The following is an 18,304-nucleotide window of genomic DNA, read 5'->3' as shown; positions in this document are numbered from 1 at the left end:
TCTAAACTCCCCATGTGAAGACCATTGGGATGCAGTTGTTCGCATACTGAAGTATATTAAAGGATCACCTGGAAAAGGTTTGCTATATGGCCCTAACAACGATACAAAAATCGTTTACTATTCAGATGCTGATTGAGCTGGTTCCCCTTTTGATAGGAGGTCTACTTCTGGATATTGTGTCTCTATTGGTGGCAACCTGATATCTTGGAAAAGTAAGAAGCAAAGTGTTGTGGCAAGGTCCAGCGCAGAAGCAGAATATAGAACTATGGCATCTACTACTTGCGAGCTTGTGTGGCTTAAACAATTACTTAATGAATTGAAATTTGGAGATGTCACTCACATGACACTTATATGTGATAATCAAGCTACTCTTCATATTAGCTCTAACCCTGTCTTCCATGAGAGAACCAAGCACATTGAAGTTGATTGTCATTTTATTAGAGAAAAAATCATATCCGGAGATATCCAGACTGAGTTCGTTAACTCAAGCAACCAGTTGGCAGACATATTCAGCAAGTCCTTACGAGGACCTAGAATTGACTATCTTTGTAACAAGCTTGGAACATATGATTTATATGCTCCAGCTTGAGGGGGAGTGTTAGATGTTAAGTTGTGTGTTTCTGTTAATTGGGGTTAGCCCATTCTGTATTTAGGGTTTAACCCTTATCTTACATTATAAATAAACTACCCTATGTGTATGCAAAACACATAAGGGAGATTTCTCCTAATCTTCTTCACTATATTCAACACTCTCAATACCAATATTTCCACTCCTTAAAACGGGGATTGGAAGCAAAGCCCCAATGAGTAAAACATAAGCTTTGATGGGAAAACCCTGACTATATAGCCATACATGAACAAACTAGACTAGAAAAGCATATAGTCACCTTCAAAAAGTATGCGACTTAAAAAACTTCACGAGTTGATTTTTCATGTCACATCTACTGAAGATTTATTCCTCTTATTAGTAATACACGTGCATATATATGCATGCATACATACATATATATATATATATATATATATATATATATATATATATATATGAAAAGAATATTAACTAGCTCTCCTCCCAACAATCTTTAATTTATTAACAGCTAAAATTCAACCTCTAATTTCTATATATATATATATATGTATGTATCTAAGACCAGAATATTCAGGAACAAGATTTTATGCTATAAATAAAATTACCTAGTCACATCAATTAGAAGTTTTTTAAAAACATTCATTTCTTACCAGCAAAGATCTTCCACCAGATATCATCCATAAGTCGCTTTCCTTTTCTGGATGTGGTTCCACACAAGGATCACACCAAAGAGACAATTTTCGAATATCATCAAGAAGCAACCTTTGTTCCCTCTCTGTTTTCTCAAGGCTTATTTTTGCAAGTTCCACCTCTTCAACACCATCAGGAACCACCTCATCTGCTTCCTCTTCAACATCCTCATCATCTTCTGCAGGAAAGGATAAGCTACTTTTTCGAGGCCTGCATTGTATAGTACACTGATTTAGTTTGAACATCAAGGACTTTGCTAAATTTCTTAACAGGATAAAAGGGATGACATCTTGAATAAATATCACATAAGTCAACTAACTATAATATCTAAATTGAAATGGTACCTATGAATTAAAAGCAAAAGATTGATTTAAACATCTTAATGAAGAGTGAATTTAAAAAGATAACGATGGTGGCATTTATATCAATACGGAGTGAATCACAAAATGAATGAGTGTTTGGAGTAGGTAAATTGACAAAAATGTAACAGAATGAGTGCAAGCACAGTAAATTTGTCCTTACTTTGGAAGACGTGCAAATAGAAGATTGGTCAATACATCCAGCATGACTTGAAACTGGCGTGATGTCATTGTTGCCTCTATATCATGAGAATTAAATGTGAGCTCCTTCAAAGGCTTTACCTGCAGTAGTTTAAAAAAAATAAAGTGTATTGACCACATCCATGATAAATGACATTTGAGGAAAAAGTGTATTTATTAAGGGGAAAACGTTACACATGTACATGTTCACAGAAATAAAGTCTAGAACAACTCACCTTCAATTCTGGAGTTCCCCCTTTGTGCCTTGTATACCGAAAATACATACTACAAGGCATAAAAACTCTTTCAAGAAGAGCCCCCGTACGCATTACCTTCGGAGAGCTTCTAAGAATTTTGGGAAGCCACTGCAATCCAGCACCTGGATCAACATCCGTTGGTGCAACATGAGCCTGCACATGCTCCAACATGACAGAGAATTCCATTCTTTTCCATGTCATTTCAGGTTGGTACTCATTAATAGGAACATCTTTCGATACAAGTGCTTGCTCAATTATCTCATAACCAACATGAAAGACTGAATGAAATGACCGAGCTAAAACTTGGCCTCTTACTGCAGCGAGCAAAAATCTACCCTGCTTGACAAAAAAAATTGATGTTTTAAAAAGAATGAGTAATGCCCACAGTATCAGTAAAAGAATAAAGAAAATTAAAATAAAGAAGTACCAATGCGTAAAACAAGTAACAATCTATTGGAGTATAGTTGTAATGTCACTAACTCTCTGTTAGTAATAGATATGGCATATTCAGAGAAAATGAAGACAGGGTGAAAGATTCCATTATTGATGAGAATAAGAGAAGAAAAAATATCTACAGTCAAGATTGAGAAGAGTGTTGAGGAAGATGACTGGTGCAGAACAGCCTAAAAACTGAAATTCAGTCAGTGTAGGAAGTCACCTACTACAAAGACTACAGTGAACATTGTACCCCAAAATACTGACACACCTTATTGATAAATATCCTTTTTTACTATAAAAATGTAGCAAAGACAAATAAGAAATATTCCCCATCATAAAAATGCAAGCGAAATATAGAAAAGACAGACAATTTAGCCAATCCATATCTCAAACAAGTATCACAAGAAAGTTATTCTTGTTTCTGTTTCTCTTAATCTGACTCAAGCACCAATGTTGAATTCAGTTTCTCAACATGATGAAGAAACTGCTGCCACAATGACTCAAAAATGTGCAAAATCAAGATGCAGGGGCTCATGTCACTAGTTTTTGCGGTTCCTCTTCATTTTGTGGTGGTTACAGCTCCAGTTAGAGGTCATGATTGTAGCTGTGGAGGAAGCTTTCCTCTGCTATCATTGGCATGATTATAATTATCAGCCTCCCATTCAAGGCAATTTTTACTTAAATTCTCAAAGAATTTCAAATCAGCCTTATCAAGGAAATTTTCATCTCTTCCTTCCCTCAACACCAACACTTGGCTCCAGCTCCTCTATATCCTCCAGCCAGCAAACTATTGTCTTCCTTCACAACAATTAGAGGACCCACCTACTACTATGATAACCAAAAACAGAGAAAATTTGCTACCTACTCCCGACCTTCAGAATTCCAATTCCAATTGATTCCCTGACTTTGGTGCTTCCATCCATGTTACTAGAGATAGTCAAGATATTCATCAAAATGTTCCTTATAAAGGTCCTGAACAAATTTACATTGGTAATGATCACGGTTTGCCAAGTCAATCCTCCAGATCTTCCTACTTTTTCTGCTCCTGATAATCCTAACATTTCTTCAGTACTTCATGATCCTACTGTTACTAAAATTCTTATCAGTGTTAGTAAATTTGCTAAGGACAATTCTGTTTATTTGAATCCCATGCTAATCTGTTTTGTTAAATCTCGCGTTGGTTCAAAGATGTGTTGGGCCTGATGATCGCTATGCTTTTCCTAATCTGTGGATTAAAACTTCTCCTTCCAGCCCCATGTCACATGCTAAATTTTCCATTTCCATATTGGCAAAGCTCAGATAATTCCTTCTTCCTTATCTCAATCTGTTTATCATTTTCCTCTTAAACTTGATTATATTGACTTACAAGAACATAAAATGAAAAGGGACCAAAAAAAGGAATTTAATTAAAAAAAACGGAACGTGAAACAACAGAAAACCAAAAGATAAAAATATGTTGTTTTATACTGACATTTGCATCCTCTGAGTGAAGATTAAACTGTGGCTCGATAACATTCACCATGAAATGTCTAGTCCCATCTAAATCATCCGAGTTCTCTTTTCTGACTGCCAACACAACAAAATGTGCAAAATAATTAAACTCCGTAAAAAAGAACTTAGTGCTCAACAATAATCATGCAAGAAACAATGTTGTCTGTCATAGCAGAAGCCATATTTTAACTATATATTTATCATATACGTTTATCTAGCCTCTGATATATTTTGAATGTCAAAAATGATAGCAGTTAACAAAAATTCTCAAAAGAAAATGGGCATACCAGATGGCAAGTTGTCCACTTTAACTGAATTTGGCGAAGATGTGAGTGGTCCAGGAGTACTCACATGCTGAAAAAAAGACTTGGAAATTTTACCAGTTGGAGGGCCCTTAGAAACATCATTCTGATCAAAATCAGCATCACGGCGTTGTTTGTTTTCCTCAAGTAATTTTCTCTGTGCATACTGCTGGGAAGGAGAAGGCTTGGCTGGTTCAAAGGCTTTGGACAGACCACCAACCCAAGCCCAAACAGCATCTCTGTTTCCAATAGTCCACAAAAGCTTCAGACCATACACAAACACACTCTGACAATCATCAGCTACTACCACATTGTTACCATCATCATCACTTAGGTCCGATCGCATATGATCGTCTGTTTCACTCCCATTTTCATACCCAGACTGTGTATGCGTCATCTCAATACTTCTTCTTCCTGCTTCTTGCCAATGTAATAACCTAGCAGGATCAGCCTTTGGAGATTGTCTTCTGATGGTGAAGTAATCAGAGGATAATAGAAATCCATCATCACAATTTTTTTCATTCATGTAACCCTTTTCACTAGGAACTTTGTCAATGGATGAAGATTGAGAACTTTTCAGTATCATGTTAACTACTTTAGCAACACTAGCACATTCTTCTTTGTTTATGAAAGCCTTTAGCATATGAAGATCAAGACCTTGGTAGACAAGATCAAGAATATCACGCTTGCTTTCAAAAGTATACTTTTGCTTGCCCCTACTGTAACACAGTTCATATTTCAGTTTCGTCATTGCAAAGGTCAGTCCTCTCGCCGGATCATCATCATCTAGAGGCATGTTCTTTATACAGGCTGGTGTGGCATCTAGACGGAGCATAAATTCAGTCATCACTTTATCTAATGAAAGATTGCCAGATCTGGTAATTCTTGGAATACCAAAACGAGGCCAACGAGAAAAGCTGCGCAGCTTATGTGGAGGAATGTAGTTCAAACTCCAGAACTTTAGAATCCATGCTAGATCATGAGCTCCAAAGTTAAATGTTGGGGACAGTGGTGAAACATTCTGGGAAGTTTGAAAATTATCAAATGCAGTAGCAACACCATCAATATCCCTAGAAATGGAAGATGAGGATTCTTTTTGTGATGGAGGAGGAAAGGGTCTAAGAGAGAAGTTCCATCGAAGGGAAAGTGAAGTGGATCTGAAGGGATCAAATACTTTATCACGAGGTTTGCCCTCAGCTGGAAGTGCAAATAAATAATGATTCATGGGATCTTCAGAATCACAATCCCAGTCCATTGTAACTTCAAGAGTAAAGACAGGAGCTTCCAGAAATGCACCTGAGACACCTGCTGGAATTTTAATGCCTCGTCTGTTCGCCAAACTCTCCAAACTACTCAACAAAATCTTAAAATCTTTGGCAGAAACAAAAACACGACCATCAGACTGGTGCATTTCCATAGAGTTGGTCACAATTTGAAGTTTGTCAACCTTTTCATAAGGATCTGTACTTGCTAAAACATTCCATTTTGATTCAGAAAACATTAACGATATTCTTCCATGGATATAATTTCTCATGTCATCCCACCATGGCAAACTCCGCTCCTTTTTGGGTGGCAGAATAAGTGGCCCAGGATTCCTTAAACTTAGATTAGCCCTCCGAAGTGCTACGGTGAAAGCATAACTAACATCAGCAAAAGCTGGTTCATAACCCACCCCAAATGACACCTCACCTTTCTGGAAATGTATGGGCAAGTCCGAGTATGTCTTCAAGGGTGGAGTAGTACCACTAGCTGATCGAAGCATACGAACTTTTCTCCATCTCCCAACATAGACATCTTGATATATTTGAGGCTGAAAGCTAGTTGCCTAGTTGAAATAAATGAATAAATAAATGAAAACGAAATGGAAATACTATCATGTTTATTATAGCATGAGAATGATCCCCCAAAAAAGGGTAAAAGAATTCAGTTTGAGTAACAGCAAAAATAAATTAAGAACACTTAAAAATTATTATTGAAATACATGTAAGCAAAGAATAACCAAATAACACATGTATGCCCAAAGGTTTGAAAAATGCAACAATAATAAGGTCCTATTAAGGTACAGGAAACAAAATGTTCTGCAATGCTTGAGTAACAGGAAACATGTATCCCACATTCAATGAACTATTTATACGCCCCTTCTGTACAATAACAGGACCTTATTAACGAAAGAATAATCAGAAGAAGCAATTACCATAAACATGAAAAAAAAACATTGCGTATTTAGAATGATGGTGGACAATGAGATTTCTTAAACTTACCTGCTGAGCCAATACAAGATGGCCTTCACATTTACCAGAACTTCCAGAGAAAAGAGGAAATGTGTAATTCCGAAGCTTAACTACAAGAGAACCTGTATTTAAGAGAATATTTGTCCCATAAAGTCGGGAAAATGGTATATTGTTTTCACGAATGACAGGATCAAGCTTCTTCAGAACCTCAATTATCCCAACATCTCCACCATCAATTTTTTTCAAGCTTACATCTAAATCTAAAGCAGATATTGAAAGAAGAGATGTCCTTGAAGTACTAGGTCTGAAACCAGATTGAAAATCATCCACACAAGCACCAGACCCTTCAGACAACACAAGATTTTGGCATGCCTGGTAATATGATCGAAATGATCGTTTATAAATTTCTTCCCTCATGGATTCAATAGTAGAAGAATCTTTTACATCAACCTCAACATTATTAAAAGAAATTTTTCTTTCTTGAGAAGAACTACCGGTGTCAGTTGATTTGGAACCTTGTTTTGGCTTCGATATAAATTCATCTAGAAAGTTCAACCGAATAGCTAACTCGGCAGCTTCCTTCTTCAGAAGCTGATAGTGTTCATCAAACCATCCCTGGATTGGTTCCTCTTCAATATCAGCAGTTAGCTTGCGTATGCAAAATTTTATGCTTCCAAATTGTACGGAGCTAGGTTTCTTAACTTTAGAGACCTCTTTCTTTACAGGAAAAATCATTTTTTTCTTGGCAGCAATTATGAGCTTCAAACCTCGCAACATATCTTCGATGACATCATCAATGGCACGCAATTGCAATCTGTATGGCATGATAATGTGAAAATCAAGACCTTGGACTACAAAATCCCATGTTGTGACATGCCCTTTTACCTCAGATGCATTTGCAGAAACACTAGGAATTCGGGAAATTTGCATCCTACTACTCTTGAAGACTCTAGCTCCATTAAAACTAAGCAGAAGTCCTTCAAGGAGTACTCCTATACGAGCATTCTCAGAGAAAATTGATTGCACCTGAACCATGGCCTCAACTCCATCTCCCAGCCCAGCCGAAATACTTAATGTTTCTACATCAACAGCAAAAATAGATTCTTTCTTCTTCTGCTTTTCAAGGTACCCTGATCCAGTAGCAGATTCTTTTTTCCAACTAGCATCTTGAACATGAGACAAATCTTCCATGTGTTCATTACCATGCTCCTGAAGCTTACTATTGTGTACAAGTAGCTTCAGCTGAAAAACAAGTTCAATTAGAGATAGATGTACGTCAGGATCCCACCTTACAGTAATATCAGTAGCACTAAAAAGAGAACAGACAGCAATGTCTTTGAGACCACCTGAACGCTGTACAAATTTGGCATTTTGCATATCAAACAACGCCACGTTTGTTACTTCCCTATTTTCCTCCATGTATTCCTGATAGGCAGATTTGGCTCTCTCAAGTTCCATCTGGGTGGACTGTTTTTCTTTGTTCACACACAAACTAAATTGAAATATTTCAAGGGAGACAGAGTACTTCAGCTTCTGGTTTTCATTAGAAATAGTGGAGAGTATATTTGCATTGCGTGGGGTACCATCTGCTGACACATTTATCAAAACTCTACCCCCTTGTGAGCCGTAATTAACTCGCTTGGGATCTGGAACAACTGTAGTTTCCAAACCTGTCTCACCCCATACATGTACTGAACACCTTTCAAGATTGAATTTCAAAAACTGAGTTCCTTTACCAGAAGATTTTGCCAAACGACCCTGACTATGAGTCGACTTTTTCTTTGAAGCAGATAAGCTTTTCAATAGAGCTTGAAAAGATACAGCTGTTGACACAAGTGATTCTACACGCTTGAAAGTTAGACATACTGTCATACCAGTCACATCAACTGATAAACCTAGTCTACACCTAGGACCATCTCCTTCAGATGATTCCACATCCTTTTTCCCCCAATCCAAATTAACCTTCGCAATGTGCATAATAGAGCCACAATTTGATTCCACACCAAAAACACTTTCTTTCAAGCATTCTTGATATTCATCAGCTAGGTGAAGATTTAACTCTCCAAGTTCAGTGTGTACTGTAGTCCCCATATTTGAAATGTTGTTTGCAAACAAATGTGATGATTGTGAGCAACCCTAAATTTGGAAGCATTAAAACAAACGTTAACTTAACTATACAACTTGTATGAGTAAACTTAGGGGGCATAACCATAATAACTTCCAAAAAATCAATAATCAATAGACTTAGTAGAAAGGAATTTAAAATGCAAAGAAGAAAACCAAGCCAATATATTTCCAATGCATATGCTGAAAATCAGGATAATATATATTCTTTATCCATTCTAACTATATAGCCATGTGATATGATATCTGATATAGAGTACATATAATATTCTCTATTCATGTATAATTAATAAAACAATCCTACAAAAACACACCATTGTGTGTTCAAACACATGGTTTCAGTTAATGTCTTTGTTTTCTCTTCCATAACAGTATAAATCATATCCTAGACACCATTCAACAAAAACAGTCAAAACAAATGCTTTGACTCTTTACATCTAACAACTACATCTACCCAAAACAGTTTCTGGAAATGCTTCAACATTTTAACACTTAATATTTTTTTAGAATACTCAGAAGTAAATATAATCATGCTACTTACATGATAAACCGGAGAACCAGCCATATTGAAAAGCACTATTGTCATCTCAGGAGCTGAGACATTGCATGTCCACATGATTGTCTTGCCATCAGTTGATTGAGGCTTTGCAATAACAGATGCTTCTTCTCGAAGTACCATCCTTTTCTTCTTAGACGAGTGGAGAAACAACCAAGGCTTTAACCTGCTCATTATGATGTTGCACTGAGTACCTCCTAACTTGATATCAGTTTCAGCTCTAACAGGTGATATTGGCTGATGCAGAAGAAGCATCCCCAATAATAATAACAATAAGTTACCGCAGCAAATAAAAAAAGAAATATTCAAACTCCATGAGCAAATAAAAACAAAAAATAAAGAAATATACGGTTAAAAAAAGAGATGGGGGTGGTCGGGGGAGAGGGGGAAGGGATTGAGTAGAGCATGTGACAAACAATTAGCACATATAAAGTTACATTTTAATCTACCCTGAGAAAAACACTTACCTGTTTTCTTGACATATTTGTTTCCATTCGTTTTTTCACTTCTAAACAGGATAGATTTATATATTTATTTTTCAAGTTCTTCTAGAACAATGTTAGGGACAATTGTTTGTAGATTTTTGCTCCTACTAATGACACCAGTACTTGACCTAACTATCAATACAAGTACAACACAGTATGTCATTCTGAAATCATAATTCATATATCTCAAGTCTAGTGATACTTGCCTTTCATATAGAAAAAAGAAGTAACAGTTTTCTGTAATGCATATAAGCAAGATTCTAAGAGACCAAGTATATATCAGCAATTTTTTCATCTTATTATCAGACATTTACATCTGGCCACTTATACATAAGCAAATTTTTGTATAACAAAATGCATTTTGTTTGCACAATAATCTCACGCATAAAACCAATTGTTGCATCATGAGAGCTCTTGAAGTAAAAATGACAAGACTTCCCAAGGGCCAAATAGCTTTGCAACACGGGCACACACACATCCACATATATACATGTGTGTGTACATGTGTGTGTACATGTGTAAGTTTACAATTTTTTTTCATTCTTCAATTTGAGTATATTTTACCCTGTGGAGCAAAACCAAAAGGAGTACAGTTTCACAAAGATGCAAAAGCTACAGTACATGGACTGCAAACTACTTACCTGTACTGGGATATATACAAAAGAGGCCAAATCCACCTTCAATATCTCCAGGATGGAAGAACCTGCTTCTCTCAGAAGCTTTATAAATAAGCAAAACAAAACTCGTCAGCAAGAAACAAAACAGTGAAAAATAAGAATCATATCACAAGCTCTGCCAAAATCAACAAACTCCATACATGAATTTCACTAAACTCCAGTTGGAAATCAAGGCGTGTACTCTCCCCAAGATCCTCTGTGGATCGCAATTTGGTGCTTCTCAATTGGATGCCCATGATGTTGTTTTCAATGAAAAGATTATGTTCACGATGCACAAAATTCACATCCAGCTTTGGAAGACTGAAGCTGACCTATCAATAAAAATTTACTTACACAGTTGACATTAAAACAATTAAAAAAACTTTAAAACCATTTCCATAACTACTTTAATAGATCAAACCAACAAATATAACCAAAATTGATCATCAATTTAAAGATTATAAGGTGTATAAACACTTCCAATTTCGATGGTACCCATATTTCTGAATAAAATGTACTCAAAGGAAGCCAAAATTCACCAAGAACACGAACACTGGAACACATACGCAGAGAGACTTACAAGTGAAGGAACCACATTTTGCCCAAAAGCCAAATTCTAGGATCCAGCAAGCCATAAACAGTAACAGAATCAAGACTTTGAAGCAACAAGATCATAACTTACGCAGTTTCTCTACCCTTCATATTTCTGAAAAAAAATGAAAGTTGCTTGAAAAACTAGAACTATCCACAACAAGGAAACCCATAACCAAAGCACCACATTAAGAGCATAAAGTTGGGGAAAGCGGCACAAAGACACATCATTACACCACACAATCAACTAAAAAGATAAATCGATGATATAATAAATCTTTCTGATTAGGTAGATCAATATTCTCCACGACACAAGTAAAGCATACAACATTCAGAATTAGTAAGACACTAACTCAAAAGAAATAACTAGGATAGATAGGAAACCATTACACAACAATCATAGTTTGATACGGGTGGGGAAATTCAACTACATTGAACTAAGAAAAATCGATGCACTAAAAGTTCATACAAAATAAAGTTGCCACTAACACATCATTTTAGTTCACAAGAGAAGAAAACATTTAGAGAGGAAAAAGAAAGAAGTACAAAACTTTATCTGTTGTATTGCTCATTATTTATCAAAAAGAGAGCAGATACCAGACCTAAAAGTGCTACACTAGCTTCCAGGCTTGTATGTCAGTGGACCATATTAGAGAAAAACAAAATGTATAGACGTCAGACTGTCTATGCAAAATATTGTAGATGAATATTCTCCCAAAAAAAAATCAAGAATAAGATTGGAAAGCCGATAGGCTAAACCTACAGATTTGATAAAGGCAGCCAATTGTTTTACTATTATCAAATCAGAACTACATTATTTTAATTTATTCTGGCCTCAACTTGTTCTCAAAGAGAATGGAGGTTCTGCAAATATTTTTCAGTGAATAACAAAATATCAAAATACTGTCAAGGGAACATCAACTAAGAGATTGTTTGTTTCTAGGGAACATCAAGAGAAACTGAAAGACAAATTTGAACATATTAAAATTTAGATCTAACTCAACCTTATAAACAGCTTATAAGACAAGGATTGCAATCTTACATACTTTAATTTGGTCATATTTATTGTTGATATGAAATCTCAAATACACATTTCTCATATCAAATAATACGTCTTAAGTGTATAGATTTTGTAACTAGTCTGTGGATCATCTGATAAAACTCTTATAGTGAGTGTGGTCTAAAGAAGACAACAACAATCACTAAGAAGGTCTTTGATACCATATTAAAATTTGGGTTTAGACCTTACTTAACCATACAAAAATCGACTTACATTACATACTTTAATTAGGCCGTAATATTATTGGTAGATGTGAGATCTCCGACAATAAAGAAAGAGATGCAAGAAATAGATTCAAGTAATATACACGAAGTGATACATGTTCTAAAGATAGTAATATGCAAACTTTTGATATCCAACCAAAACATATGGTTTCTCTTAGAAAATGAAATGAATGGTAATGAAGAGAATTTGTTAAACTGGTTATTATACCGGTGTACTTCCAGTGTTTTTATATGCTTTTCAGCTTTTAAAATGATTGTTTGTGCTGATTACTTATCCCTTGCTTTTGCCTTCTATTGCTTCCTCAATAATATAAAAGTGATGGTTAGAAACAGACAGGAGGTTGGTTAAATTCACAACCTTTTCAGGAAACATAGAGCTGTACTTGGAGAAAGCAACAAGTGTTTGCATCTTCTTTGATGGCCCTTTTGCACTCACAGAATCAGCATGTGACCCTACTTTGCTGCCAGGCCCAGAAGAAAACTCTGATGAACTCTTTCTCTTCAAAAGCAACTCCTCATTCAAATTCACGTTGACCTCTCCACTAGAAATGTCCATACTCTTAATAACTATACCCACTTCCCTGTGTCCAAAAAGAAAGACAAAAAACTAACTGTAGAATTTGTATGACGATAGAAACAACATATAAAAATAAAATAAAATAAGGGCAGAATCCAAGTTAATCTTAGAGTACAACAAGAGTACAAGATACAAAACAAGTTCAGTGACACAGCAAACCAAGCGCTAGTTTAAGAGTCCCCTCCACAGAGCAAAACAATACATGAACAGAGATAAATAAATATATATATATATATATATTGTTAGATATATTATCTTTATTTTATATTTATCTTTTATTTTTACTAAGTTTGTTATTATTTTTTATTTGTATTTTCGGTTTAGCCTATATTTTTTCTATTTTAAATAGAAGATCCTATATGTATATTTAATACAAGGAAGATTAATCTTATATATAGTTTTCACTATATTCAACATATATGAAGAAAGTTCCATTTGATAAAATCAATATTAGAGAAATTTATACACATGATAAAATCAATATTAGAGAAATTTATACACATGACATGCCACCAAACCTTGGAAACAAACCAAAAAAAAAAATTACCAGATGATTTGACATTTTGAAATATGATTTCTACCCTGCTATATTTGTCAAATTAAGGTTGTATGACACCCGCCTTTTTTGGGCTTCTGTTCTCCTTAAAAGGAGAAATTGGGCCACAGGTTTTTTCTGGAAATCCCTAAAAAGTTAGGCAGCTTAATTTATAGAGAAGAAACGGGGGAAACAGTTTTTAAAAAAAAAAAAGGGTGAGGTAAAAGGACTTTTAGAACAAAGTTACAAAGCTTCTCATTACTATTTGGGGAATGGTTATACAGTGAGCAATCAAATGCGGTTATACAAGACCTACACTAACATCAGCAACTTGCTGTATTTCTTTCTGTAGCTCTCCCCAAGGATGATTCCAACAACAACTCCTTGCCTCACCTCCCTGCCACCCACCCCCACCACCATGTCCTCCCTTCACTCACCTTATGTTTGTTGCATAGGCATCTGGTCATTATTACTAGGATATCACTTTAGTTTCTGAGGGGCTTTCACCTCCTTTTCATAACATGGTTGACTTGCTTTTCAGTTGGTTCTTGGTGCCTAACCTTGCACAATCAGATAGGCATGTTATTTTGGATATCTTCTTGCATTTTCAGAAGCACTAGGTCGGTAGCCTTCCCATGCCCAGCTTCTACTTCATTTTAAAATTCTTGTTTAGAGCTTTAATTTTTAAATATATTTTAAAATAAGGGGCGAAACACTCCCAAAATGTCTAGTTCTGTTATGTTAGGTCATAACTGAGTGTTCTCTACCATTGTATATTAAAAGCTCGCTTATCGGTTGAAAAGACCCATTGTGTTCCAACTGTACAAATTACATGCCAGACAGCTTATAGATCATCTAACAAACACCTACTTCTTACCCAACCACCATTAAGACAAGTGCAACATTAATTTTTAAAAAAAATGAACATAGAGAAAAGATATACCTATCATGATCAAATTCACACGAGACAGAGAACAATTCGCAGTAAAAAGGAGCTGAAGATCTTTCTATAGTAGTAATGGATGCCTGCCCAGAAGAACTACATCCTTCATCACTTAAATTAGATATTAGGTCACAGCTGACCCGTGGCTCACCAATGTGAACAAAAATAGGTACTATATGCAGTCTAACTAATAAATTTGACTTGGATCCACCATCTTTCGATATATCTAGATTCAATTCCTTGATCTCAACCGTAGATTTTGGAGTCTGCAATGTTCAATAGAGATTCCCAGTGAACAAAAAAGTTATAATAAGATTCAAATGGAAACAATAATAGAATCAAGTTTAAATTTAAAAGTAGCCAGTGTGAAACCTATTTCATTTATAAATATAATAATCATTACATTTGATTGTCTATTTTTAAATGTATTATGTGCTTTGCATGCACTCCAAAAGTTATGAAATTAAAAGTCAGCATGTGTTTGATCATACAAGCAGAACAATACAACTTTATGGAGATGAACACCTTCAGAACCAGATCAGTCACACAAACAGATAAATATCTTGCAATATTGCCCACAATAATCCACTTCCCCCTGCCTGAAGCACGAGATTTCCTAGTTTTCTTCTTCCCTGGGGTTTTATCTGGAGGCCTCAAAACAACTTCTAGGTCACATATTAACACTTGTAGCTTGGGATCCCGAGACATGAAACCCACACCAAGTTTAACAAGGGACTGGCGTAAGCTGAGTTTAATTTCACCAACAGAAACAGATTCAACAGCACCCTGTACATATTATAAATCAATAGATTATATCACCATAGACAGGGGTCTGATAACAGAAATAATCATCACAACTCTCAGTGGAATAAATACAGAGTATGGCAATGAGCTGAAGAAAATTGATAGCAGATTCAGAAGCTAAGAAAAAACTTGGGGAAAATTGAAGATGAAACTTACTCAAAAGGCGTGGGATGTAACAATTTAACTATTCAATATTTACATCATTTATTACAACAAATTCCAAGCACAAACTACATTTTAGTCTCCCTACTCTCTAGACTGTAGGCTAATATTCCCCGAGTCCCTCAATGCCCTTCAAATTTCTAAAAACGAAACAAGGCGTGTGAGTAAAGGCAAAGACAAACCTTTTTAAACTTCACTACCACGTCCCTTAAACATTTCCATCCGCCAACACGAAATCCAACAGATGCTCCCAAAATCCGGCTTAAAATCCAAGCCACCAGCCCAGAAGTGAATCTGTAATAAAAATGCAAGAACATGATGGTTCAAAGTCTCCAAAGAATTTTTTGCAGAACAAAGAACAAAAGTATTGGAACATAATACTCAATCTTAAAACACAAAAATAGTATATACTTGTCAATTGCACTAGGGATAAAGCAAAAAATTGATGGCAACTTGGCCAAAAAAACATCAATGTTATATAATTTGATCATAAAAGTTTGTGTATTCCTGCATGGCATCTCCACGAGGATCATCACCCCTATTGAGTTGTCTTCCCTCGACAGCAGGATTGTCAACACCACCACACACCAAAAGTCAGAAACATGTAATCAAATGTCAATTGCTCTAGATCGTCATTTAATAAGAATATGAGAGCCCACCACCACTCCTATTCAGTTAACTATACATAATTTATCTACACTATTTGTACGACTAACAAAGAGGAACAATAATATTTTGATCAAAACCAATGGCAATAGACACATTTACATTCAAATAAAGCATCATATTTTTTTCTAAAGTTATCAAGAATAAGATGTTTTTTAAAACATAAACTACACAACGAAAGCATAATTAAGACTAAGGATTTTGGTTCTTTAACTTCAATTTTACGTATAGTTGCTTGTTTTTTGTGAATGATACAATTTTGGTCGAGGAATCAAGTAAAGCACTTAACTTTGAAAATAGACTTTCGAAATACACTTAGGAAATAAAGGGTTTGTTCTTGGGAATAAGGCAAAATATACGCAATGTAGTTTAAGCAAGGGACACGAAGAATCTGATGTGGAACTTAAAATGGGGGGGGAGATGTTATACCACAGGTTTCTAAGTTAAAAGATATAGGCACAACACTACAAACTGATGAGGGAAATTAATGACAATGTCAAAAATGGGATTATAAGGGGTGGCTAAAATGAAGAAAGCCATGGGAAGTTGTGTGAAAAATACCTATCAAACTTAACAGCAAGTTTTACCGCTGTGTCATTTGTCTGGTTGTACTCAATGGTAGTGAATGCTGGGTTTTGAAGGAACACGAAGAAAAAAAGGTTAAAGTGGCAAAATAAAGATGTCAAAATGGATGTGTGGTCATACAAAAGTAGACATGATAAAAAATTATTGTATACAAGAAATTAGTATGCTGATTGAGGAAGAGATGATAGAAAACCGGTTAAGGTGGTTCAGACATGTACAAAGAAGGCCCCCTGAAAGTACACCAATGAGAAGAGTAAATTAAATGATTTTTAATAAGATGAGGAGAGGGTGATCAAGAAGGACATTGAAGGAATTGATCAGGAGAGATCTCATGGTAAATAATATTACTAAAACTTTGGTCTTCAACAAAATCGAAGGCTTTGTGTGATCCATCTAGCCACAGAAACAACCTATCCGCTTACAAAGTTATGTTAAAGACATAATTCTCTCCAAACTCCACAAAAGTAGAAACCTTCAGTACTGCAATTCCCCTTTTTCATTAAGTTGTCGAAACTTGCTAAAGCTATTAAGGGTGATTTCACAGCACATTAAAAACACTTTCTCCTAATGTCTGTGCTATATGTTTTTTATAATTCTAAGAGTAGTAGGCAACTATTTTTTAATGCTATTTGTGGTGTTGACCATTCAAATGGGATGCAAAGTCTGTCCAGGAAACCAGCTTCAGAGGTTTCTTAAAGTCAATTCAAAACTACAAGTGCAAATAAAATTTTTACTTTAGAAGGAACTTTGACCTTTGAAGACAAGGCAACATTTAGAACAACAATTTTACTAAATAGGTTCCAAGCAGTGATGTAAATATACAATCAGGTGAGAGATCCAGATCAATTAAAGGATAAGAAGAGTCATTTTTTGATACTCTTAAGATAAACTCGTTTAAGGAGTAGATTTTCCATTACTTCCCAATCAACCTAATTTCCAAAAGTAATCGTATTTTAGTCCAACAGCTTGCTCTTCGTTGAACCTAAAGGCAGTAGTAACTTCCTCCCCCTTAGACATAGAAAAAACTAGGTCCCCTACATCTCTCCAAACTATCGGTTACAAGATCACTTAACTCTTTCATAACCATCGAAAAAAAGTGATGCGGCACTAGTACTAGAGAACTTTCCCCCTTTGACTACACACCTAACCCGTTGCGTTGCCTCTTACTACACCAACAGTCTTCAGTAAACACTCCCAACAATAGTTCAACAACACTTTCAACAGGCAAACAGGCCTTCTAAATCATCAGCAACCATTTCAAGTGTCAGACAAGTAGTTTAAAACACGCCTTTCTCTATTCCAACTAATAACATATCAGTAAGCGAACTTTAGAAACTCAAATTGCCGAGTGCACTAAATTTCAGAGAAAAAAAAGTAAAAAAATAACTGAAGAACTTACATGAAGACGAGCCACAATGTAATCGAGAGTAGCAAGAATCCAAAGAGGAAATTGACCGGAGAAGCCGCCATTTAAGAAGGGAAAAACGAGTGGTTGGAGGAAAACTATTCAATTTCAATCGAACTCTCGGAATTCCGCGAGCAGAAACACGTAAGCGGTTCTGTCGCGAGATTCCATCAAAGAAAGACGACAAGAAGCAGAGAGAAAAGAAAGCGACAAGTGAAGAACCCTAGAGAAAGAAAAGGGAGTGACGAAGGGTTTGGTGGTTGAGAGCGTCGTGATCGGAAGCGTTGCTGAGTGATGCTTTATAGTTGATTCCTCAGATCCGATCCGTGAGATGCTCGGTGAGGTGATCCAAGGCGGGTTGGGTTGGGTCTGTGAGAAAGTGGGGGGAGTGATC

The 18,304-nt window shown here is 35.8% G+C and overlaps 1 protein-coding gene across 4 annotated transcripts in view; it reads right to left on the bottom strand.

Annotated features, from left to right (window-relative positions):
• Positions 1-18,304, bottom strand: part of SAB (HYPERSENSITIVE TO PI STARVATION 4) — a 36,836-nt gene extending 18,532 nt beyond the window's left edge. The window contains exons 1-14 of one of the 4 annotated variants that reach the window (XM_088106941.1): positions 17,905-18,304; positions 15,437-15,548; positions 14,814-15,074; positions 14,289-14,554; positions 12,592-12,814; positions 10,520-10,690; positions 10,344-10,421; positions 9,203-9,454; positions 6,568-8,673; positions 4,292-6,131; positions 3,985-4,079; positions 2,055-2,411; positions 1,802-1,920; positions 1,240-1,489 (exon numbers count right to left, since the gene is read on the bottom strand). In XM_088106941.1, coding sequence (XP_087963067.1) covers positions 1,240-1,489; positions 1,802-1,920; positions 2,055-2,411; positions 3,985-4,079; positions 4,292-6,131; positions 6,568-8,673; positions 9,203-9,454; positions 10,344-10,421; positions 10,520-10,690; positions 12,592-12,814; positions 14,289-14,554; positions 14,814-15,074; positions 15,437-15,548; positions 17,905-17,975 — 6,201 coding nt within the window. In that variant the 5' untranslated portion in view covers positions 17,976-18,304. Of the gene's footprint in view, positions 1-1,239; positions 1,490-1,801; positions 1,921-2,054; positions 2,412-3,984; positions 4,080-4,291; positions 6,132-6,567; positions 8,674-9,202; positions 9,455-10,343; positions 10,422-10,519; positions 10,691-10,938; positions 11,061-12,591; positions 12,815-14,288; positions 14,555-14,813; positions 15,075-15,436; positions 15,549-17,904 lie in introns of those variants that run through there. The other 3 variants (XM_088106938.1, XM_088106939.1, XM_088106940.1) reach the window with 3 other exon arrangements.

The sequence above is a fragment of the Vigna umbellata genome, chromosome 2 (genome assembly GCF_029865625.1).
Source record: "Vigna umbellata cultivar VRB3 chromosome 2, Vumbellata_1.0, whole genome shotgun sequence".
In the NCBI taxonomy this organism is placed as follows: domain Eukaryota; kingdom Viridiplantae; phylum Streptophyta; class Magnoliopsida; order Fabales; family Fabaceae; genus Vigna; species Vigna umbellata.
This window is presented reverse-complemented; position numbering and strand designations above follow the sequence as displayed.